Source organism: Grammomys surdaster, unplaced genomic scaffold, assembly GCF_004785775.1.
Source record: "Grammomys surdaster isolate TR1022 unplaced genomic scaffold, NIH_TR_1.0 374, whole genome shotgun sequence".
Lineage (NCBI taxonomy): Eukaryota > Metazoa > Chordata > Mammalia > Rodentia > Muridae > Grammomys > Grammomys surdaster.
In genome coordinates, this window is record NW_021604793.1 from 469453 (window position 1) to 495417 (window position 25965).

A 25965-nucleotide genomic window follows, 5' to 3' on the forward strand; every position below is an offset into this window, starting at 1 on the left:
ACACACACTTCCATCTCTACATCCTTCTCTCCAGACTCTCTTCCCCCCAGACACACACACACACAGATGCACACACACACACACACTCCCATCTCTACATCCTTCTCTCCAGACCCTCTTCTCCATCATGACCAGATTTCTGAAGTTACCTGTGAGACGTCTATTCGGATGTTCATTATCACCCAACATTGTGTGGCTCTGAGTCTACAAAGGCCCTGCTTCGGTGTGAGACACTGACTGCAGCCAATCTGTTACTGCCCTTCCCATTACAGAGACCTGTTGTTGTAAATCTCCAACCCTAATAAGTCTGTGCAACGAACACACAACCCAGTTATAATGTTTATAAGCTGCGCGCCTAGATTGGGCAGATCTACCACTACACTACTCTATCCCCCAGCTATGAGATCTCTTGCTATTTGCGACTTCTCTAGGTCTCATGGTTCTGCTCCATCTTTCTCCTCCTCTTCCTCCTTCTCCTCATTTCCCTCCCCTCCTTCCTCTCTTCCCCCTCCCTAAAACCTCCAGCCCCACCTTTCCCTTCCAGTGCCCAATCACAGGCTCCAGCCTTTATCTGACCAGTTAAAATGGGGAGAAGGTTCACATGAAATCACCTGAGTAGTGAGTGATTCACTCCTCGAGCCCCTCTTGAGAAAGCAGAATTAACATCATTATACAAACAGCACCAGGGCAATCCACAACAGAGACCTACACTGATACATGACTGTAATGCATAGTTTTATGTTAACTTGACACAATCTGGAATCATCTGAGAGGAAGGAACCTCAACTGAGAAAATCCCTCCATACACTCTGGCTGTAGGCAGCCCGTAGGGTATTTTCTTAGTGATTGATGTGGGAAGGCCAAGCTCATTCTAGGCAGTGCCACCCTGAGCTGGGGGCTCTGGGTTCTATAACCAAGCAGGCGGAACAAGCCATGGGGGGCAAGCCAGTAAGCAGCTCCTGCTCCCAAGTTCCTGCCCTGCTTGAGTTCCTGCCCTGACTTTCTTCAGTGACAAAGGACTATTACCTGGAAGTGTAAGTAAAATAAACCATTTCTTCCCCAATTTGCTTTGGCCATGGTATTTCATCTCAGCATTAGTAACCCTAAGGCAGAAATTGAAGGACTGTGGTGGTCTGAATGGGAATGGCTCCCATAGGCTCACATTTGAATACTTTGTCCTCAGTTGGTGGAACTGTTTGGGAAGGATTAGGAGGTGTGGCCTTGTTGGAGGTGTTATTTGGAGATGTGCTTTTAGGTTTCAAAAACCTCTGCCATTCCAGTTGGTGTTCTCTCTCTCTCTCTCTCTCTCTCTCTCTCTCCCTCTCCCCCTCCCCCTCCCTCCCCCTCTCTCTGCCTCATGGTTGTGGATCACACGTGAGCTCTCAGCTACTGCTCCAGTGCCATGCCTGCTTGTCTGCCACCATGCTCCCCACCATGATGGTCACGGATTTTACTGCCCCCTGGAACCGTGAGCTGCAAATTAAATGCTTTCTTTTATAAGTTGTCTTGGTCATAGTGTTTTATCACACAAGAGAAAGGTGACTAGGAAAATGATAAATCTTGAAAATGTCAGTCTTGAGTGAGAAGTATTGGAACATGTTGGGCTTTCCTATACCTTTTAAATATATGCAAAGTAGGCTAGGACTAGCACAACAGCTTAGCAGATAAAATCATCTGCCATACCCACCCAACCACCTGAGTTTAATTCCCAGACACATGCAAAGGTCGAAGAGAAGCAACTCCAGGAAACTGTCCTCTGACCTCACAGGCCTTGTGTCATGCAGCCCATACTCGGTAATTAATAGTTTCATTACATTTCGTATGTCACTATTTTTTTTAATTTTTTATTTTTTCTCACCAAAATGAGCAAGTCCAGGATTGATTGAAGTTCTGATGCTTTCTCCACACAGCAGTCACTATTTTTAAAGTGTATTAGCAACGCTGCTGAGATATTTATCTCATGCCTGCCAATACTGGTGCAGATCGCTCATGTGTACCACATTTTACTTACATTTTCATCTTCAGTGGACAGTTAGTGTGGACCTCAGAGGACAGAGATTCTCGATTAGATTTTCCAAGAGCTGGTTCTTAGTATATTTAACTTAACAAACAACTGTTGGATGATCTCCAGGTGGAAAGCCTGGAGTCCAAGCCTCTACTGGACTGCCACTGCAACAGATTTGAGAATCTGTGGATCACAGGGCTGGAGCAAAAGATCAGTTTGTAAAATGCCTGCCACAGAAGCATGAGGACCTGCGTTTGGAACCTTGATACCCACACAAATACAGGGTGTGGCAGCCCACTTCTGCAGCCTCTGGGCTGGGAAGTGGAGACAGGTGGATCTCTGGAGTTCACTGGCCTAGCTGAATCAAACTCTAGGCTCAGTGAAGGTAACTGACTTGCAAAAACAAGGTAGGGTGAAATCAAGGTGAACACCCAGTATCTCTCCTGACCTGCACACATGTAGGCAAACATGCACTGGCATAAACATGCACAAATACTACACACAAAGTACATTTTAAAATGAATCATATATTGTCCTGGTTAGGTTTTGCCAAGTTGTCACAGGTTAGGGGAATCTGGGAAGAGGGAAAGTGCTTCCAAGCCAGGCATGGTGGTACATGTCTTTAATCCACTTTAATGCACTTGGAATGTAGAATTATGAACCTGTTGAGCTTGAGACCCAGCTTGGTCTACATAGCCAGTACCAGGCCAGTGAGACTCTGTCTCAAAAAAATTACAAATAAACAAAAAGGAAAATGTCTTAGTCAGATTGGAGTGTTAAAAAAGCCTGTGAGGCTTTTAAAAAAAATTATGAGTGTTTTGCTTACATGTATGTATATGCACCATGTGCATGCCTAGAACATGCAGAGTTCAGAAGAAATACCAGATCCTCTGGAACTGGAGTTACAGGTGCTATGAGAAACCAATTAGGTGCTGGGAGCCAAATCTAGATCCTCTGCAAGAGCAACAAGTGCTCTTAACCACTGAGCCGTCACTCCAGACTGTCTTCTTGACTCATGATTGAGGTCAGAGTGCTACCAATGACTGTGTTCAATTTTGTGGGAGTGTCCGTTTTTTGTTGCTGAACTCTGCATAGCTCCAGGGATTTGACCTGACTTGAGTAGGGAGGGAATGAAGAAAAAATGGACACACAGACACACAGACGTGGAGTTCAGAGTACTGGTTCTCTGATGGAGAAGCCACAGCAGCACCCCGGGAGTCCAGTGTATCAACTACAAACGGTTGAACAGAAACTGGCTTACTACACACAGATAAACAAGGGGGTGGGTTATTATACACCACTGAGCAGGGAGGCAGGATCTCAGTAGGAGCTGTTTCTGTAGGGAAGTCTTCATCCTGTAACATCTTGGAGGAGAAAACTCTGTGGAGATTTTCTACAGACAGTCAATGCTGGCACTTGGACCAGGAGAGGCTCTGTTACACCAGCGGGGCTGAGGCCATCCATGTTCATGTCAATCAACTACACATTTACTCACAATGTCACTCACTCCCAACTCTTCATTTCTTTGATTTACACCTGTAGGCATTGACGGGGTCATGTGACCTCACCTTTAATCCTTTGAGGAACTGCAGATTCTATTCCAAAGCGGTTGTACCAACTTATACTCCCATTGGCAGAGCACGTGGCTTCTAATTCTACATTCTCACAGAACTTTATTATCTTTTACTATAGCTGTGTTCCTGAGTGTGATTTGCTATCCTCTGTGTGGCTGGTTGGTTTGGTTTTGATTTTTTTTTAAGATTTATTTATGTATATGAGTACACTGCGGCTGTCTTCAGACACATCAGAGGAGTACACCAGATCCCATTACAGATGGTTGTGAGCCTCCATGTGGTTGCTGGGAGTTGAACTCAGGACCTCTGGAAGAGGAGTCATTGCCTTAACCACTGAGTCATCTCTCCAGCCCCTGATTTTGTTTTTTGAGCCAGGGTTTCTCTGTGTAGCCTTGGGTGTCATGAATTCATTCTGTAAACCAGGTTGGCCTGGAACTCAGAGATCCCCCTGACTCTGCCTCCCAAGGCTTGCACCACCAGGCAAATGTTTCCTTTGTTGAATTGTTTTGTCTCATTTTGGTTTGTTTGGTTTTTTTTGTTTTTGTTTGCACTGGGATTGAACCTAGTGCCTTCTATATGCTGAAAAAGTGCTGTACCAGAACTACAGCCCAAGGCCTTGGTTTGATTTTTTTTTTTGAGACAGTCTTAATCTATCCCTGGTTGGCCTAGAACTTACCAGGTAGATCAGGCTAGCCCTAAACCCTGGTGACTCTTCTGTTTCCTGAGTGCTGGCACTGCAGGTGCAAACCAGACCTAACCGCTTCAATGTACTTTTGATTTGCTTTTCCTGATGACTAATGAGGCTGAAAACCTTGAGTCTTGCTTAGAAGGCCCTGTCCATCATCTCTGGAGAAACAACTATTCAGACATTTGCCTTGTTTTTCAAATCAAGATGTGTTGTCATTATTGAGTTTTAAGGGTTCTAAGCTGGGTATAGTAGCACTTAGGAGATACAGATGGGAAAACCAGGAATTGAAACTCATCTTTGGGCACAATCATTGCAAGTCTGAGCAAAACTGGGCTACCATAAGATCCTGTTTCAACCCAGGAGATAGTGACACACAGCTTTAATCCCAGCACTGGGGAGGCAGAGGCAGGCAGATCTCTGTGAGTTCAAGGATAGCCTGGTTTACAGAGTGAGTTCCACAATAGCTAAGGTTACAAAGAGAAACTCTGTCTCAAAAACCAAAACCAAAACCAAACAAAACAGCTGGGTGGTGGTGCATGCCTTTGATCTTAGCACTTGGGAGGCAGAGACAGGTGACTCTGAGTTTCAGACCAGCCTGGTCTACAGGATTGAGTTCTGAGAGTTCCAGGACAGCCAGAGCTACAAAGAGAAACCCTGTCTCAAAAAAACAAAAACAAAAAATCATTTCTGCATTGTTTGTGGTTTACTGAATACATGGCTTTTCACTCTTGGTAATTTCTACACGTTATTCTTTTTTGATTTTCCTATAAATTAAATTGTTATAGCCATTTTAGACCATTCATTGTTAATAGAAATATTACTCATCGTTGTATACTGACAGGGGATCCACACACAGCTGAGACTGGACTCAAGCTCCTTGTAAAGCCAGGAATGACTTTAAAACCCCATCTCCTGCCTGGGCCTCTCGATGCCAGGATTACGAGCATGTCTCACCACAGCCCACTTCACATGCCCTCATCTGTGTCCTGTGAGCTTCAGAGCTTTTCGGTTGTTTTAGATGGGCACTCCAGTGCTGTGCTATACCCCCAATGTGTGTGTGTGTGTGTGGATGAAATCGAGGATGTCACATACACTACACAAACACTGGCTATTAGAGTCTAGTATGTCTAAGTTATTTTAGTGCATTTTCTACACATTATGCATAAACAGAAATAGTTCTGATTTTCCCTTTTGAATATACAATGACTTTTATTTCCTTTTTTATCAAACTGCCCTGGCTAGAACCTTGAGCTTTGTGCTGAGCAGCAGTGGGAAAAGGAAGTAGGTATTATCTTGTTCCTAATCTTAAGGCAACACAGACTTGGAGAACAAGTGCAATAAATCAGAGAAAGACACAACCAGTGTGTGTGTGTGTGTGTGTGTGTGTGTGTGTGTGTATCTGTAAAAGGAAACATTGTGAGAACTGACTCACAGTATGAAGGCAAAGAATGTCCATACTATGTTATCTGTGACCAAAAAGACCAGGAAGGCCAGCTGTGTAATTCAATCTAGGTTTAAGGGCATGGAACCTGTGGTAGGACTCCTGGCCTGAGCTCAAAGGCCAGGAATGGGAGATCCAGTGCTGAGAACATGAGAACAGGAGACGATGCCCAAGATCAGGAAGTGTCCCTGAGGACTGGAAGAGGCACATCCACATTAGAGAGTCAAAATCTTTCTTTCCTTTTTTTTTTTAATTTATTTACCTTTATTTTATGTGCATTGGTGTTTTGGCTGCATGTATGTCTATGGGAGAGTGTAAGATTGTGGAGTTACAGATAGTTGTAAGCTGCCCTGTGGATGCTGGGATTGGAACCCAGGTCCAGCCCTGAGAGTCAAAATTCTTTATTCGGTCTCCTGATTTAAGTGCTAACTTTTTAGAAACACCGTCAGAAATAGTATTTTACCAGTCACCTAGACAACCCTTAAACCTAAGCAAGTTGCCACATAAAATTAACTATCATTGGCTAAAGAGATGGCTCAGCAGTTAAAAGCACTGACTGCTCTTCCAAGAGGTCCTGAGTTCAATTCCCAGCAACCACATGGTGGCTCACTACCATCTGTAGTGGGAACCAATGTCCTTCTGGCGTGTCTGAAGACAGTGGCAGTATTCACATATATAAAATAAATAGATTTTTTTAAAACATTAACTATCACAACAATAAACCTCTAACTACAATGAATAGGAAAAAGAGAGAAACTATAATCATCAATATCAGAAATAAAGAAGGTGGCAATACTACAGACCCTACAGCAGTAATACTACAAACCCTACAGAACCAATACTACAGACCCTACAATAGCAATACTGCAGACCCCACAGTAGCAATACTACAATACTACAGGCGCTCTCCCACTGCGTTGGCAATTCTGTCTGAGCTGATGGAGGAAGCTTCGCAGTCGCTTGGGAGACTCCCTTCAGAGACCTTAGCCAGAACAGACAGGGAAACTGAGATACAAAGATGGGGGTGTGTAATCACAGAAAAAGGCTGAACCAGCTCTTTTGGTCCTTGGACCACGTCTGTGTATTTGACTCTTTGTATGGGATATTGCTGGTGAAGGCTACGGCTCCACCCACCTGATGTTCTTTGCCACTTAGAAGCACTTATAGAAGCAATACTACAGACCCTATAGAAGCAATACTACAAGCCCCACAGTAGTAATACTACAGACTGCACAGTAGTGGTACTACAGATCTTACAGAAGCAATACTACAGACCCTACAGACCCTGATAGGACTAAAGAAACAAGTCTATGTCAATAAACCCCACAGACCAGTTGAAGTAGAAAGGTTTAAGTTTTTAAATGTTATGTATTTATTTTACATATGTGTCACAGTGTGGGAGTGGAGGTCTCTCTTTTCACCACGTGGGTCTTGTTGATTGAACTCAGATCATCAGGCTTCAGCAGCTGAGCCATCTTACTGGCCTGACAAATTTATCTTTTATTTTATTTTTTTGAGAGGTTCTCATTATGTGGGCTTGGCTGGCTTAGAGATAAATAGACTAGGCTGGCCAAGAACTCATAGAGATCCACCTCCCTTTGCTTCTTGAGTGCTGAAATTTAAAGGCATATGCAATTAGGCCCAGCTCCAATAAATTTCTTAAAAACAAATACACAAAAACTACCAGTTAATAAAAATGAAACAATCTCAATAGCCTTCATCAATTAACTAAGGGACTTTTTTTTTCTTTTGAGACAGGATTTTACTGTTTACCCATGCTGGACTGGATCTCTATGTAGACCAGGCTGGCCTTGAACTCTGAGATTCCTCCTGCCTCTGCCTCCTGAGTGCTAAGGCATGAGCCATCATGCCTAGGTTTCAAAAAAATATGTGCATTCATGTACAGATACACACATACATACATACATACATACATACATACATACATCTTTAAAATAATTTACTGTGTGTGTGTCTCTGTGTGTGAACATCTGTGCTACAACTTGTAATTTATCATGTGTGTGTCTGTGTAAAGAACATCTATACCACAGCATATGAAGTAATGAACAACCTCCAGGAATCAATTCTGTCTTCCAACTGAGTTGGTTCTGAGATTCAAGCTCAGGTTATTCCCCTTGGCGAGAACCACCTTTACCTGAGGAGCCATCTCAACAGCCCCAGGAACAGACTATTTAATGTATATTGTAAGAAAAAGCTGAAAACAGGCTATAAAGAACTATGTGGACAGACGTAGTGACACAGCCTTTAGTCCCAGCACTCAAGAGGCAGAGGCAGATGCATCATTGTGAGTTCGAGGCTAGCCTGGTCTACAGATTGAGTTATAAGACAGCCAGGGCGGCACACAATGAGACCCTGCCTAAAATTTTTTTAATTAAATAAACAAAGTAACTTAATGTGCTATCTGATTACGTTGGTGGTGGAGGGTATAGTTAAAATGTACTCTAGGAATACTGTCAAAATTGGGCCATCAAGCTAAATTCCTGTATCATTCGGAAAATTTTCAGTCTAGAGAGATCTATCAACATGTTCTATCTCAGCTCAGTGGCCCAGGAGGCTCTGTCACAGTCTCATCACCCTGAGGCATTCGGTAGCTGAGGGACGCATAGGAGAGTGCAGCATGCCCTGGAAGCTGGCAGTTAGATCATCTGAGGACAGAACTGTGAACTTCACCTGCAGGAGTGCCAGGGGCCTCTACAGGGATGTGACACTGGAGAACACAACAGCCCAGTGTTCTGGAGGCACTGCAGGTCCTCTGGTGGAGCATGGACCTGGGCCGTGAAACACTGCAGAAGCCTCAATTGGGAACCTCCTGAACAGTAGTAACGACAAGCACTTTACCACTGAAGTACACCTCGGCCCTTAAGTGCTTTGTGCAAAACACTGACAATCCCAAGCAACACCACCAGGGGCTAAATTACAGAAGTTCTTTTTCTGTTTTTCAAGACAGGGTCCTCTTGTATCCAGGTGGACCCTGAAACTGATATACAGCCAAGGGCTTCTGATCCTTCTGCCTCCATTTCCAGAGTTCTGGAATTACAGGTGTGTGCCACCACAGCTGGGCTGTAATACAGGCCGGAAGCTCAAAACTGAGGTGCTAGAATGCTAGCAAACATTCCGCCAAGTAGGCTACAGCCTCTAGCCCTGTTTGTTTGTTTGTTTTGTGTGTGTGTGTGAGGATTTTTTTTTTTTTTTAAGGAATGGTAAGTAGCAAGGCCAGGCAATAGCAGCACTCATCTGTAATGCTATCAGGAGGATCAGGAGTCCAAGGCCAGCATAGGTTATATGAGACCTTGCCTCAAAAATAAAAACACAAAACAATAAAACTGCCATAGTGGTGACATGTGCCTGTAATCCCAGGAGAGGTGAAGGCAGAAGGGTCAGAAGTTCTATGTAGCTGGTTCAAAACAAACAAAACATAGACAGACAGACAGAGACAGACAGACAGACAGACAGACAGACAGACGGACGGACCCACAGACAAGACAGGCTCACGCCTGTTAATCACAGCATTCAGGAAGCTATTGAGGCAGGAGAATAACTGAAAGTGTGAGGCTAGCTAGTCTAGGCTACACAGTGAGTTACAGATAGCTTGAGCTACAGAGTGAGACAGTTTCAAAACACTAGGGGAGGTAAGAAAATGGGGCTCTTATCTCCAGATAAAATCCGGGCCTGTCTTCCTCCCTTCTTCCTTTCTACTAGGTGTCACTGTGTATCTCTGGCTGGCTGGAACTCACTATGTAGACCAGGCTGGCCTGGAACTCACAGAGGTTTATCTGCCTCTGCCTCTCAGTACTGGAATTAAAGGTGCCATGCCTGCCTGCTCTGTTTCTGATATCCCAAGGTGCATTCCGTGTGACTGACTCCACCCTGGGGTGTCTCTCTCTCAGTAAGATTCCGAGTGGAGACTATATCTCATGATTGCCTCTCTTATGTGCTTTCTGTTTGCCTGATTGCTTCAAGTTTTCTATTGTTTAGTCAGAAATAAAGCTTTAAAACAAAACAAACAGCAGCTTTATTGTCCTATTTGAGAAGTATGTAATGTTGTTACAAAATAAAATGGGAAAGCACAGGTCTCAGAGGTTGATTTGGGAACAGCCTATTATCCCGTTCCAGGGAAAACTGCTGACCTTTGGCACAGTTCCACCCACCACCTTTTCCTATGTAAATTTTTAGTGTAAACTCAGATACTGTGATATATAAACTCATATCCAATTTTCTCAATATTTCATACCATTTCTCTCATATTAATAAAAATTCTTTATAAACATAATTTTAATGAAAAAATACTGCTTTTTTCTTCCAAGACAGGGTTTCTCTGTGTAGCCCAGCTCTGTAGTCCAGACTGGCCTCAAACTCAGACATCTGCCTGTCTCTGCCTCTGCCTCCCCAGTGCTGGTATTAAAGGTGTGAGCCCCTATGCCCAATTTAGTAAAAGCCTATTTCCTAAGAGCATACTGCAGTGTTTAGACACCCTCCTGACTTAGCTGGGAGAGTTAGCGTGTGGGAGCAGAGAGTCAAGGCCACTGTTTCCTAGAAAGGTCACTTTGGGAACCCAGGAGATGATGCAGAACTTGACTGGGGAAGCGGGAGGAAGCAGCTCACAGGTCCTGGCCCAGATGTTCCAGCTCGCCCAGCAGGAAGTCTATATCGGCCTGGGTCAGCATGGGGTTGGCCACCACCATTCGGAAGAAGTTGGCCCGGGTCCCGTGGGGCTGGTAGCCGATCATCATGGTTCCCTTCTTCACCATGCGCTCCTTGAGCACAGGGGCCACCTGTGGGTTGCAGAGGGAGAGGTGAAGCAGCTGCCCCCCCACCCCCCCCCCTCCCTGGGCCACCTGGCTCCAGAAGCTGCCATCCCCACGCCCTGTCACCCTCTGAGGGCACGCTCACTGTTCACACCCCTTTTCCACAACATGCAACCTGAGTGGCCTTCTCTGAATCCTGTTTTCGTCCACCCTCTCCTCTCTCCAGGAAAACTGGAGCTGGGAACACCGAACTAGACTCTGATATTCAACACTGCTACTCCCCAGTCTCAAGCCTCCATCCTCAATACCTTCTCCCCCGTCTTAATTCCTGACATATTTCTGAGCTGTGCCATGTAATCTACAGGTAACTTACAAAGCCGCCTTGAACACAAGTGTACACAGGGGACACCTCTTCTGCAGTAACAGCCCCAGGAGGGCAGGACGCTGTTGTTCCTTCAGGTTACTGAGGCAGCAAGCAATAACCCATTCTTAGGAATAAGGGCATAACATACCTCCCTGTCTCTGAAAGCATCTGGGATGATCAGGTATTCCTGATCTGCCTTTGACCTTAGTTCTAGCACAGACATCTGTGTGGCGCACGCTGGTGACTTCCTCTGGTAACCCCGTTTCCTTACATTTCAGGAATATATTTTTCTCCCTACCTATACCTCATTTAAAAATCAAGGGTAAGGAGATGCGCCTGCAATCTCAAGAGGCAGGGATATGTAATACTAGGCATAGCCAGCAGAGGGCAGAAACATATCTGCTGCTTAGTCCCTGGAATTGGGTTACCAAAGGGCAAAGACTAGACTACCTGAGACAGCCTTTGGCTGTAATCTGGACTCTCCTTCTTCCCCCGCAGGCTGGGAGGCACAAACCAGAAGCACACGTTGACGAACTCGGGCTGAGGGGGGGAGGGATGAGGGAGGAATGAGTTGAGGAAGGAAGGGGTTGTTTCCCTATCTTTGCTCTTGGCCCTTTATGAGGTTTCATGTATGGAACAAGGTGGGGGGTGGGAGAGGCATTCAAGGGAGCCAGGAGTCCTACCTCCATGACCAACTCAAATCCTTCCCGTTTTTTAATCTCTTCCACCAAGTACCTGGGGGAAAGGGTAAGAAAGCACACATGGAGGGAAGGCAGAGACACGGAGACAGGGGAGACCTACAGAGGCCTGGAGAAGGCCGTGGAGAGTAGAAGAGAAGATCTGGGTCCTGCATGCCTACCGGGTGAGAGCAAAGGCCTGGTCGATGCGCCGCTCCAGCCCTTGCCCACCCTGTGCCTTCCACATGAGCCACAGCTTCAGGCAGTCCACGCGGCGGCCACACTGCACCACCTTGTCTCCGGTGTCCAGAGCCACGTCATAGAACTTGTCTTGCTGGAACAGGTAGCTGGCCTGGGATCCATGGCAGCGCTTGAGCAAGTTCTGTGGGGACAGAGCTATCAGCAGGCCTTCCTAAAGTGCTACATGGCAGGGTCTCAACTTAACCACCTCTCTTCTCCCTGGAGCTAGGCAGCACTGAGACAGCTGTAGCCAACCCAGACCTCTCTCCGGGTTGCTACCAACACCAAAGCTCTTCCCATATTCTTCCCAGGATCCCTCCAACCGTAAGTACAAGATAGAAACCCTTTCTGTCCCATGAAAACAATCCACTGGGCGCATGGAGCTCAACACAGGGTTAGGGTGGGCAGAGAGATGTGGCTTTGGCTGGGAGGGTTAAAGGAACACGTTAACGCCCAGATCTTTGTGGTGAGACAGACAAGCTAGGGTCTGAGACCAGGGCAGACCCACCGAGTTGTCCCGGAGAAGAAGAGCTGAGCACTGCAGCCCTGCAGCGAGAAGCTTGTGAGGGTTCCAGGCCACGGAGTCAGCCCTAGGTAAGACAAGGCAAAGCTGGGTCAGCGGCTCCTCCAACAAAGGTAAAGGGCTACCTTTCCCCTGCAGCCAGGAAGAATTCCCATAGCTACCCTCCCTCTAATCCGAGATCAATCATCTGTGCAGTTCCCAGCTCACCCTCCCCAGGCTCCCTAGTTTGTGACTATCGAGAGAACCAGGGATTTGAAGGGAGGGATTTGGGAAGGAGGCTGTATGCACCTCTGGATCCCATCCAGGAGATGCCTGTGTGTCCGAGACAGCAGGACGCTCCCACCCCAGGCGGCCTGTGGAGCAGGAGGAACAGCATGGGTCGTGGCCTCAGCGTAGCCCACCCTACCCCCGTGATCCAAGACTCACTCACATCCACATGTAACCACAGTCCGTGACGCTGACAAACATCGGCAATTGCATCCAAGGGGTCAAAGGCCCCTAGCACGGTGGTGCCAGAGGTGGCACTGACCAGAAATGGCACAGAGCCCTGTAGCCAAAAGGTAGAGGAAAAGGAGCTGTGGAGTCACTGTTAAAGCTGGTCAGACGCTGGTGCTGAACCCTGAGCTCCCTGCACGTCTTTCCCAACACTGAGTCAGCCTCTTCACAAGTCTGCAGGCAGGGACGCTAGCTACACCTCAGCAGAACCCATGTTTACCTATTTCGACGTTTTATGCTCTTTCGAAAACTTTTAACATTGGGTTGGGGAGACAGCTAGACTAGGCTGGCTAGCCAGCAAGTCCCAGGGTCTGCTTACCTATCTCTGGCTCCTTAAAGCTGGGTTTACAGGCACATCCAGCCACCATGCGTCGGTTTTTTGTTTTTTGTTTGTTTGTTTGTTTGTTTGTTTTTACATAGATTTTGAAAATCGAACTTAGGTCTACCACATATTTGCAAACTAGTCATTTCACTGGTCGATCAATCTATCTCCTCATGACAGCTCGTGTGTAAATCCAGTCTCAGGGGACTCAACACTCTCTTCTGGCTTTCCTGAGCACCAGGTACACACATTGACATATAACATACACATACATACTGGCAAATCACATACACATATAAAAATAAAACTAAAAACAATAACCAGATAATACTAGCTCACAAGTATTTCTTCCCCTTAAACAAAATACATAAAACCAACTAGAGCTGGAGACAGACAGCTCAGAACAAGAGCACACGCCTGGCACATCTGGGGCTGTAAGCAGAATCTCCCACACCAAACAAACAAAATGCAAACAGCAGCAACGAAACACATTCGTCACCTGTGTGTACACAATGAAACATGAGCACAAACATGACACCAAGAGGCGGGCATGACAGTGCACAACACACATGCAGTCCCAGCGCCTGGGAAGCAGAGGCAGGCAGATCTCTGTGAGTTAAAGACCAGCCTGGTGTACACTGACAGCTCCAGGACAGCAAGAGTCACATAGTGAGACCCTTCTCAAAAAGGAAAAGAAACTAAGAAAATCATCTCCTGTAGCAAGGCCTGGCGGTGCTGGCCTATAATCTCAGCTATTCCAGCAGCTGAGGAAGGTTGACCAGTTAAAACCAGCCAGGAATACATAGAGAAACCCTGTCTCAAAGAACATCAGCCAATTAGTTAATTAATTAAAGTCCCAAACAGAGCTGTGGAGAGTTCAGTGATGGAGCACTTGCTTGAAATGTCCAGTGCCCGCCACCCCACGTATACACACAAACAAAGCTACAGAAAGCCGAAGGACTGGCAGGCGTGGTACCCCGTTTCATTAAATTACGCTGTGCGTGATGGTGCACACCTTTAATCTCAGCACTTGAGAGGAGAGGCGGGTAGTTATCTTTGAGTTCAAGGCTACCCTGATGCGAATTCCAGGCCATTGAGTGCTACATAGTTAGACCCTGTCTCAATAAATAGATAAATAAATAAATAAATAGAAAAATAATGTAGATTATGAGGAACTGGGCGGATGGCTCAGCAATTACAAACACTTGCTACTTCCAAAGACCTGCGTTTAACCCTAGTGCCCACCCTGGATGACTTATAACTACCTGTAACTCTAGTTCCAGGGGATCCATCACCCCCTGCTGGTCTCCATGGACACTGCACCCACATGCTCACCCACTCACAGTCACACATAAACAAAGTTAATATTAAAAACGAACCTTTAAATTTTTTATATAATTGAAAGTATAAAACACTCAAAATACAAAAAGAAACTTTGTTTGTAGTCTTGGGTTAGGTAAGATATGATATCCAAACACAGAGAACAAGGCAGGGATGAGAAGGGGGGCAGCAAAATGGGCCTGGTTAAGGTGTTCACGTCCATGTCTGACAATCTGTTTTTGACTCCTGGGCCCTTCACATGGCACAAGGAGAGAACTAACTTTCAAACATTGTCCTCTGACCTCCACATGCATACTGGGGCCCATATGCACTCAAGAGGCTGAGGCAGGAGAATCACTCTAAGTTTGAGGTCAAGTTGGGCTACATAGCAAGACCCTGACTCAAAAGATAAAATTAAAAAATGAAAGTATCAGTAATTCAGCTTCTGGGTATGAAACCTCAAGACTAAAAGCAGTTGCCACCGTCTGGGTCTGGTTCAGTCCCCGGGGTTCATGTGTTGAAATTTAATCACCACTGTAAAGTATTGAGAGAGTAGAAATTTAATCTGACTGTGACGCTGGGGGTGGGGCTTAGTGCAGGTCACAGGCTGAGCCCTCACGGTTGACTACTGGTAACTAGATAAGAAGAGGGAGAGAGCCCGGAGGAGACACCCACCCCATTCCTATCTCTTGTCACGTGATGCCCTGTACTGTGCTCTGCCAGCAAGAAAGGCATCACCAGATTTAAGCCTTGAACCTTGGACCGCAACTGTGAGCCAAAACAAACCTCTTTTCTTCATCAAGTTACCCAGCCTCAGGCATTTCACTGCACTAACTAAAAGTAGGTTAATCACATGAAGAGGCAGTTGTCCGATGCGGCACTGTTCACAACAGCTAAAGTGTAGCAGCACCCCAGTGCCTATCACTAGATGAATGGATAATCAAAATGACAAATACATACGATAGAAATTAAGTTACAACACAAACTTCCAGACACACTCAACCCACATGTAAGCCACGGTCCTCTGGATCCCTCTCAACAAATGTAGTGATGCCTCGTGGCCTGTCACAAAACAACTGAAAACCTAGCTGTTCCCTTTTAATGTCCACCCCTGACAGAGAGTGGAGCAACAGGCAGCCCCAGCCCCAGGAAAGTCCCTCTGGATGGGGAAGGCTGTGTGGGTGTGCAGTGGCGTGCGGTGGGAGGGGCTGTGAAACTGTGTGTGTGTGTGTGTGTGTGTGTGTGTGTGTGTGCATGTCTGGGGTGTGAAAAGGGCTGTATGTGTGAATGGGGGGCCTGTGGGTGAGTGTGTGTGTATGTGTGTAGGGAGCTATGAGTGAGTGTGTGTGCATGTGGGGGGCTGTGCATGAGTGTGTGTGTGTGAGAGAGAGAGAAAGTAGGTGGGCTGTGCATGCGTGTGTGCACGAATCTGTGCATGTGTATGTATACATGAGTGTGTGTGTACATGAGTGTGTGCTGGGAATGTAGCTCAGTTAGCAGAGTGCTTGCCCAGCACTCATGAAGCCCTGGGTTAGTCACCAGTGATACACGCTCATAACCTCTGCATTCAGAAGGTAGAAGCAGGAAGGTCAGGACTGACTGTTGTCCTTGGCTATATACCTGAGCTGCAGGAGACCCCGTCTCAAGAAAGAGAGAGAGAGAGAGAGAGAGAGAGAGAGAGAGAGAGAGAGAGAGAGGAGAATGAGAATATGAATCAATATGAAGTGCTGGTGAGCATGCAGACAAATCAGAACATCACATCATCACATGCTGCTGGGGCTGTAAAATGGCACAACCACTTTAGAAAACAGAGTAGGAACTCCTAGCCCTAACCAGGAACTGAACAGCTGAGAGCTCCTGAGGGGAGTCAGTTTTCTTTAGGCTTTGGCACTTGGAACCACACTGCAATGGACAGCATACACTGCCATCAGTGGGCTACTATATGGTGATGGTGGTAGTGGTGGTGATGGTGGTGGTGGTGGTGATGATAGAAGAGGACACAGGTTGTAGACGCTGCCCTTCTGGAGGACTGAGTTCAAATGTCCAGCACCAACATGGCAGCTCACAACTGTCTGTAGCTCCAGTTTCAAGGGATATGAACTCTGCATGTGGGCTGGAGAGATGGCTCAGTGTTTAAGAGCACTGACTGCACTTCCAGAGGTTCAGAGTTCAAATCCCAGCAACCACATGGAGGCTCACAACCATCTGTAATGGGATCCGATGCATTCTTCTGGTGTGTCTGAAGACATCTACAGTGTGTTCATATACATAAAAATAAATAATATTTTAAAAATGAACTCTGCATGCAGTGCATGCAATACTGCACAGACATGCATGCAGGCAAGACACCCATTTACATAAAATAAAAATTAACTAATCAGTTATCTATGAAAATAGATCGTTTGGAAAAGAGAGATGGCTTGCAGTTAGAAGCACTGGCTGCTCTCACAGAGAACAGAGGTTTGATTCCTGGTGCCCACATGGCAGCTAACATCCATGTGTGATGATAATTCCAGACAACATGTTGCCTTCTTCTGGCTTCTGCAGGTGCTGTGACCTCAAATGGATCACAGACATACATGCAGGCAAGACACCCACACACATAAAAACATATGAAATAGTTTTTTTAATATATACACATATTCTAAATAGCAAAAACAGGCTGTTCATCCTATACTGTGACTTGAAAGTCCTAGTTCATGTACAGTTATGATATTCTCATGTTATCATAGATACACTCCTATCTTGTTACATTTGGCTACACTGTACCCTAGCGGTCATAGATACACTCCTATCTTATTGTTACATTTGGCTACATTGTACCCTAGCAGTGGTGATGATAATGATGAAGGTGACAACGTTCGGCCCACACCTGTGATCACAGCACCGAGTAAGCTAAGCCAAGAAAATCAAGTTTGAGGCCAACATGAGCTACACACTGAGTTCAAAGCCAATCCACGCTGCCCAGCAGAACTTGTCTCAAAAGCAACAGTGGCAGCAGACAACAGATAACGTCAGTGCATCCGCACCCAAAGCTCCTCTAAGCACTTTACATGCTGAGTAACTGATCCGTACAACAACCTTACATAGTGACTTTTGTAGTACATCCATTTCACAGACGAAGAAACTGGCCAAACTGAGATATCTTCGTTTATCTTATCTATCAACAGGCGTTACGTTTTTTTCATTTCATGCTTTGTTCCAGGAAACATCCTCATGCACAGAACTCTACGAGCCTGCGATGACTGACTTAGTTCTCTGAACGGAGGAATTGTGAGTCTTCGGACAATTATACTTAAAAATTGCCAAGTTCCAAACACTTGAAAGCAAGGGATAACTGCCCAGCTCCTCCCTAGGCCAGCCGCACTCACCATGCCTGCACATCCTCCTCAGCATCTCCCTGAACTGACCCTCAGTCCACAGAAACCTTCCACACTGTGTATGCTTCAGGTACCAATCCACCCACTCTGTGCCCCGCTCACCCCACCCCACCCCCGCCCAGGGGTGCTTGGGACTCCCTTGGAAATTCAGAGCCTAACCCACCTACAAGTCTCTGCAGCATCCCTGGCACTAACGTGTAAAAATAAAGGAGAGGCGTAAAGAGTATCTCCAGCACAGGAGCCAAGCCACCTTTCCTGAGGGGACAGAAGGGCCCACCCCACTATCCAGAATCCTCACTCACCTCAGCCTCTGCCAGGCTGATCTGCCTCTCTAGATCCTCAGGGATCATTTTCCCTCTGGAAAATAAAGCAGCTGAGTGAGTGGAGGAAACCTGGGTGCTCCAGAACGGGGGGGGGGGGTGTCACCTGACACAGCTGGGCAAGGCAGAGGGGGCAACACAGAGGCCATGGAAAAGCCAAACCCCAAAGCACAGGGTGGAATGCGATGCGGGTCTGAAAGAGTGGGTGGGGGAGGGGCACTGGGGTAAGGGCCTGAGGCCATCATAGCCTGGGGTTTGTTTGTTTGTTTGTTTGTTTATTTTTGGCAAGCAGCTGACACGCTGTGCCCAGCTGGGTCAGGCCCATGTCGGCAGAAGGACCTTCACCTCTCGTCAGCTTTGACCACTCGGACACTGTCGGTGCCAAGTCCCAGAAAAGCAGCTCCCTTGGTGATGGAGTAGTGGCACTGTAAAGTCACAGAGGGCAAGTCAGCATGACCTGAGGTGTTGAGGACAGGAGGGCAGAGACAGGCAAAAGTTGTGCCAGCTGCGATCAAAGGGACCGCGTGGCCAGGGTTTCCAAAGGATCTTGTTTTGTTTTCTAGACAGGGTTTCTCTGTGTAGCTCTGGCTGTAGACTAGGCTGGCAGATTCTCCTGCCTCTGCCTCCCGAATGCTGGGATTAAAAAGCATGGCTCAAATTTTCTTGTGAAGGAATTGTGTTGAATTCTAGATAAAAACACAGACTTCGAGCTGACGAGGCCTGAGACTCTTTGTTTCTAATAACCATCCGAGTGATGTCAGTGCTGCCAGACCACAAACTACCCTCAGAAGGGGAACCTGTGTCTACTGCATCTGTCTTACCCTACTCTCAAGAAGGCAAATTAAGCACAAGCACCAGGCCTCCTTGGAAGGAAGCATACCCATTTGAGGGCAGGGAGAAGAGTTGAAGGGTCTCTGACTGAGCTGGATGAAGATCAGACTCAGGAGTCCCTGGTCAGGCTTATGACTCTTCCCTACCCGCTACTCTTCCCTACCTCCTTTGAAGTGAAGACGGCTAAGGGCGGCAGCGCCCGGAGGCCCCTCTGCTTGCAGTCTGGGTAGCGCTGAAAGCGGGCCAGATTCATGGCATACATGTTGGAGATGGAGCCACCTGTCACAGACAGGGCGGGAGATGAAGGAAGATGGAGGGAGAGGAGGTTGAATCAAGACTGACATTTTCTTCCCCTGACCTTTCCCCCCAGAACTGATCAAAGAAGCAGGCCCATCCCAGTGTAGACAGAGAGGAACCAGCCATTACCCCTCCACACTAGTTACACAGAAAAGAAAAAGTAGAGGAGGCAGACCCTTTACCAAGACCCAAGGGAAGCCCCCTTCTCACATACCAGGACAGAAGACGCCATCCCCAGAATTCCAGCCCACCAGGGCACGGAGTTTCTTCAGCACCTCCTCTTCCATGAGCACAAACACAGGGGCAATCTCATATGTGTACCTGCCAGAGAACATGGGTGACGAGGTGAAAGCACTGCCCGGCTAAGTCTTGAGGCTAGGGGAGACGGAGGGGGTGAAGTAAGGATCCCAAGAGAGACATTGGCGAGTGTCAAAGAACCAGAAAGTCCACATGAGAAAACAATGGGGTCAGGAGGCATACGGAGGCTGGCGAAGGAGCCCAAGGGACAGACAGCAGGGAAAACATTCTGTCTGACGAGAGGCATTTGTAGAAAATGGTGGCAAGAAGCAGAAACCATTCTCCTCTCCTACCCAGACGGCTCCTCCCAACAAACCCAAGTCCTTTGTGAACAGAGGACCCAGATGGCTCACTGGCTGGTATTGAGGCTTTCTGTAATGATGCGTCCAGCCAGAGCATGGGGATCTAACCCTGAGAAGAGCTGGTTGAAGAACCGGGGGTGACCTGGAGAAGAGGAGCAGGCAGAGGACTCAGGTTGGAGCTGGATGCTGGGGCCAGAACCCCTCCCGCTGGGCTCCCAGACACACCAGTCTTGACACTGTAGTGAATCACAGCTCGGCAGCGCTCCAGGATCCGCTCCCGAGACTCGCCCTGGCTCTGCAGTTCCAAGTCCAGCAGCTGCCTGAGCTCCTCAGGCTCCTTCCATTCGCAGACCTAGGAGGAGAGGCCAAGACGCAGGGATCTTAGACCCCTGGCTGAGATCTAGCCATAATGTAACAGATGCAAGGCATCAGCAACTTGCCATTAAAACAGGCTCAGGATGTTTTCACAAGTGTGCCCAAGCAAGGGGAAACAAAGGGGAAACGTAAGACCCAGAGTGCCAATCGTGAGGTACACCAGGGACAGGAGTGAACTCAAGTCAAGTATACAAAATGATGGGCAGGAGGGAGGAAACAGAGCCCACCTTCTCAGAGGCACTGGTCCCCTTCCGAATGGCCTCGTCTACAACAATCCCAAACACATCCCGGAGCAAGGCCTCCACAGCCACGGGGTCCCCATCCAGGGTCCTGAGTGGTTTTGAGTCAGCCATCAGGATGAAATCTGCAAGCAGGGTGGAAGCATTCCTCATTCAGCCTGTGGGCCCCACCTGGACACAAGCAAGGCCTTCTACCTGGTAAGGGGACTGAGGTCCTGGCTGAGTTCAGATGAGGACAGTGGCAGCATCTGAGGAGAAGGTGGGAACAAGAAGGGGAAAGGCAACCGGTGCTGAGCAGGTGGGACCAGGGGCCACTGACAGGACACTTACCTTCCAGCTCAGGACGGTTCAGAGAAGGTTCAGACGAGCTGGTGACAAGATACACAATGGACTTTTCAGAACAGGACTAAGACAGCAGAGGGAGCGGGGTGAAGCCAGAGTCACATGCCAGTGGCATTACTCTCATGACCCTTGCCCGAAAGAGAACTTTTACAGATTTGGGACAGGGACAGCAGTGAAGTTTCCTGCATAATCATTAGCCTACAGAGAAGGGCGGGGCATGAGAAACAGGTGGCACATTCGCCTCGGGGAAGGGGTGTGAGTGGAGGAGGAATTTCCACTGTGAATCTAAGTGCTCAGGGAATGAGAGAAGACTGGGGGAAGGTGAGGGCAGAGAGGCCCAGGAAACAGGCCAGGGAGGGCCTGAGACGTGCAAGCCACCCCACAACTAAGACTTTCCAGAACTATTCTAGTTTTCCCTAATCATCCTCATCTTCCTCTATCTCTTCCTCCTCCTCCTCCTCCTCCTCCTCCTCCTCCTCCTCCTCTTCTTCCTCTTCCTCTTCCTCCTCCTCTTCCTCTTCCAACTTTTGAGACAGGTTTTCTCTGTGTAGCCCTGGCTGTTCTGAAACTCACTCTGTAGACCAGGCTGGCCTCTAACTCACAGAGCTCTGCCTGCCTCTGCCTCTGGAGTACTGTGAGTGGTTTTTTAAGGTTGCATGTATTGCAGGCTGGCCTCCAACCTGATGGGTAGCCAACGAAGACTTCTGAACCACTCATTTCCTGCATCTACCTCTCAAAGGCTGGGGTTATAGGAATGAGCCACCATGCCCAGTTTACGTCACCCTGGGACTCAGAGCCAGGGCTTTGTATATGCTAGGCAAGCAGTATACGGACTGAGCTCTATCCGTACCCAAGCACCCCAGACCCTCTTCTCTCTAGACAGAGACTTCAGCATAGCCCAGGCTTGCCTTAAAACTATAAAATCCTCTTGCTTTCCTGTGATTTAACAGACCTATGTTGTCAAGCCTCCTCTGTCCTGGTTTCTGCAGTCCTCTCAAGGGAGGTCATGCTGAGGAAGCACTGTGTTACACAACCATGATCTTTGCCATCCAGGCTAGGAAAGACACAGCCCCTGCTCTGCTGGACACAAGACACATGTATGCAGCAGCAACAGCCCAGGGCCTGATGGATCCTGACACTAAGTGTCCTCAGAATTCGAAGGAGTCCCAGGAGACTGAAGTCTGGGGAGACCTGCAAGTGGATGAGGCTGAGACCTGAGATTGGACAGGAGAACCAGAGCAGGTAAACGCAAGGTGAGAAGCACTTGGCCTAGAAAGAAGGCGGCCATGAGCTAAATGGAAATGAGCAAGGCTGGTCCTGACTCAGGCAGGAACTGACCAGCTGGGATACGGGAGCAAAGGTGAGTGACTTATGGAGAGTCTTAAGCATCAATCAGACCTAGGAATCTAATTTTACCCTGCAGAAAGTCACCAAAGGACTCTGTAGCAAGTCATATCATTACATTGATGCTGAGAGCTAGATGTGTTGGTTCAAGCCTGCAACCACAACTGGAAGCAGAGCCAGGAGGATCACAGCAAGTCCCAGGCCAGTTTTAGCACTAAAGTCTCTGACTTGAAAAGACAAAAACATGGGCTGGAGTGATGGCTCACTGGTTAAGAGCACTGACTGCTCTTCCAGAGGTCCTGAGTTCAATTCCCAGCAACCACATGGTGGCTCAAAACCATCTGCAATGGGGTCTGATACCCTCTCCTGGTGCATCTGAAGACAGCAATGGTGTATTCACGTACATAAAATAAATAAATAAAAATCTTAAAAAAAAAAGACAAAAACAAAACAAGAATTAGAACGGGAAGGATGAGCCGGGCAGTGGTGGCGTACCCCTTCAATCCCAGCACTTGGGAGGCAGGGGCAAGGCAGTCTAAGTTCAAGGCCAGCCTAGTGTATGGAGTGAGTTCTAGAATAGTTGGTGCTATGCAGAGAAATCCTGCCTCCAATGCCTCCAAAAAAAAAGGGGGGGGGGGAAGATGGCTCAGTAGGTAGAGGCACCTGCTAATGAGTCTGGCAGTAGGAGTTTGCTTCCTGGGACCCACATGCTGGATCAGAGAACCAACTCCCACAAGATCCTCTGGCCTCCACGCCTGCATCAGGCCATATACACACATGTACATAAGAATACGAATAAAAGAAAATGCAATTTTTAAAATTATTTTTTAAAAATCTATGTCTTAAGCCGGCTGGTGGTGGTGCTCACCTTTAACCCCAGCACTCAGGAAGCAGACACAGGTGGATCTCTAAGTTCAAGGGCAGCCTGGACCAGAGTGAGTTCTACACAGAGAAATCCTGTCTCAAAAATCAACGCTGGATATATGAGTACCTACTACTATAATCTCAGTGCTTAGGAAGTTCAGGCAGAAGGATCACTGCAAGTCTGAGGCTAGCCTGGGGTACATAGTAAGTTTGAGGCCAGCCTAAACTATATAGGAAGTTCCTGTCTTTAAAGGAGGAGGAGGAAGAAGAGGAGAAGAAAGAAGAGGAAGAGGAGGAGGAGAGAGAGAGAGATGGGGAGAGAGAGAGAGAGAGGGAGGGAGGGAGGGAGGGAGAGAGAGAGAGAGAAGGAAGAGAGAGAGAGAGAGAGAGAGAGAGAGAGAGAGAGAGAGAGAGAGAGAAAGGAAAGCTGATGTTCAAGAGGTCAGTTTTTACCAGCAGGATGCAGAAAAATTGACAGGCAAGGGGCCAACCCCACCTGAATAAGGGCAGGCAGAAGAAACCAGGTTTGGTCATTCTCTGAGTTACACAAGATGCTTACAAAATCTCTGTTGAAGGAAATGGAAGAATCAAAGTTGGCCCTGGAGTTTCATGCCTCAGTGACTGGAAAAATTATATGTCCCAGGACAAATATGGACAGAAGAGGAAAGAGCTGAGTGAGAGCGGATGAAGGACCTTCTACAGGTGTTCATCTAAGTGAAGGACCCACAAGTAGGGACAGCCTGGCTAGAGCCAGTGCCAGCGAGAGATGCTATGGAAGGCCAATTTGAGATCCCAAGATCTGAATCTTTGTGATATTCAGAGGGAGGGGTGAGGAGAGAAGCCAGCCCTGGGGTCTAAGGAGCCTCAGGAGAGGGAGAGCAGATCTGGAACTCAACCACCTTCCTGAGAGAAACTGCTCAAATATAATCTACAGTCAGCACTCACTGGTCTCACGGGCTGCAAACCCAGATCCAAGGGATGCTCTCAGACATTTTATGAGTACACTCGGTCTGGGAAGGTAGGAGCACTGCCCAGGATGTGGGAGGGAAGGTCAGTCCTTCAGAGGCACTCTGCTAGCTCCCCTGCTCCAACAGCGGCAAACAGGAGTACAAAGGTCGAGAGACTAATTAAACAGGCAAGCTGGGCTAGGGTGGCCATCAGAGCTTACCTACCACATGGAAGATCCAGCAAAAGCAAACAAAAACGGGTCCTACTTCATGACTTACCATACACCACCTTCTGCACTTAAAATGCACCATGCTGGCCCTCACACTTGTTCAGGGTAAGCCTACAAACCACATTTTAAAGAGGGTGCTGAGTTTCAAAGATACACAACACCTGTCCAGGTTATACAACCAGTTCTGTGGCCTCGTACACGGCTCCCAGTGTCCAGCTGTGCCACTCTCCTGCCTCCTATCCCATCATGCATGATTACTGACAGCTGTTGCTTTATCTCTTTCTCCTTTGCCTTATTTTCCCAGATTAAAGTTCTGCTGTTGTGATTTCAATGGTGTTCTGATGAAGGAAAAATGGCAAGTGTGTGTGTTTAATCCGCTGTGTCTAAGAGATTAACTCAGGGACCATGAATCTATAGAGTGATGCCAGTTTGAGAGGCTGTGGCTTTTCCACAGGCAGCTGCAGCAGGCACAGTGCATTTGGGAGGAAGTGCAGGCTGCTGCACTGGGGTTTTCCCCCAGGTGGATTCTGTGGTAGGAGAGTGCAGCTGTGGAGGAGAGAACACCAGAAAGAGAGTGACTGAAACAAGGGACCATGTAACTGAGGTTGGACAGGGGAAGTTAAGGAGAAATGTAACTGAGGTTGGACAGGGGAAGTTAAGGAGAAGATGAAGAAGCTGTTCTGGACTGGAGATGCCGTGCAGACTTAACCCTGCCATGCTGGCATCTTCAGCCAGGACTGGCGTTCTGATTTGCCTCAGCTCTCTGTCTCAGAACGACTGGATGAAAATTTGCATGACCCTGACTCTTCTCACCCCACACCCATCTACCAGGTAGCAGCCATTCCACTCTCTTCTAAAGAAACAGAAGGCTTATTCTCTGGAGAAATGGGAACACAGGAGCCATTTCTGGGGCATAAGAACATCTGAAAGGTGGACTGGACACTACCTCAACACAGGAAAAGGTGACCCTTGCCCCTAGTTGTCTGGCATCAATTTCTCAGGGCCAGAGCCTGCAGAGTATCTCTCTGAAGAAACAAAATTCAGAGAAAAGGCTCACCCTTGGGGCTGGAGGTGGGGCCTGATGGCATAGCTGGCCTTGCTTGCACAGGGCCTTTGTTTGCCAACAAAAGAAAACAAAGACCTTCCCTATCAGTGATGCCGTCAGTCATACAGTTTATTCATAATGCCTTACTCCTAAGCCTGACAGAAAGGACACTAAGCATGGACACATGCCTGTAATCCTAGTACCTGAAAGGCTGAGGCAGAGAAGTTAAGGAGGACGGAGCTCAGGGACAGCCTTAGCTACACTGCAAGTTCCAAGTCCGCCTGTAAGGAAACACTGCCTCAGAAAACCTGAACAATTAAGTGAAAGTAAAAATGAAAACTCCAAATGACAAATGCACATATATATGTATGTATGGATGGATGGATGGTTGGACGGATAGATAGATGGATGAATAGATGGATATATGCGTGTGAGACAACTAAAGAAAGAACCTAACAAGAACCAGAGCTGCAGGAAAGGCTAATGCACATCTATGCAATCCCAGCACTTGAGGCACTGAGACAGGAGGATCACCTCAAGCTGGAAACCACTCTAGGCTGTATAGCAAGAACACATGATGGGTATATGGGGGGAGGGGCACCGGAGGGAAAAAATGGGAGGTAGGTTGGATCCAAACACATTGTATGCATATATGAATATTATTTAGTTTGTTTGTTTGGTTGGTTTGGTTTGGTTTGGTTTGGTTTGGTTTGGTTTGGTTTGGTTTGGTTTGGTTT

At 47.5% G+C, this 25965-nt stretch overlaps 1 protein-coding gene across 3 annotated transcripts in view; it reads right to left on the reverse strand.

The window, feature by feature from the left end:
- Positions 1-9717: 9717 nt before the first annotated feature.
- The window catches only part of Csad (cysteine sulfinic acid decarboxylase), a 28073-nt gene continuing 11825 nt past the window's right edge, over positions 9718-25965 (reverse strand). For 2 of the 3 annotated variants that reach the window (XM_028781175.1, XM_028781176.1), the window contains exons 2-15: positions 20445-20581; positions 20068-20194; positions 19894-19984; positions 19458-19564; positions 19110-19225; positions 18461-18540; positions 18098-18152; positions 12709-12825; positions 12567-12631; positions 12264-12345; positions 11698-11897; positions 11522-11573; positions 11289-11378; positions 9718-10501 (exon numbers count right to left, since the gene is read on the reverse strand). In XM_028781175.1, the coding sequence (XP_028637008.1) occupies positions 10328-10501; positions 11289-11378; positions 11522-11573; positions 11698-11897; positions 12264-12345; positions 12567-12631; positions 12709-12825; positions 18098-18152; positions 18461-18540; positions 19110-19225; positions 19458-19564; positions 19894-19984; positions 20068-20194; positions 20445-20570 (1482 nt within the window). In that variant the 5' untranslated portion in view covers positions 20571-20581 and the 3' untranslated portion in view covers positions 9718-10327. Of the gene's footprint in view, positions 10502-11288; positions 11379-11521; positions 11574-11697; positions 11898-12263; positions 12346-12566; positions 12632-12708; positions 12826-18097; positions 18153-18460; positions 18541-19109; positions 19226-19457; positions 19565-19893; positions 19985-20067; positions 20195-20444; positions 20582-20786; positions 21210-25965 lie in introns of those variants that run through there. The other variant, XM_028781174.1, reaches the window with a different exon arrangement.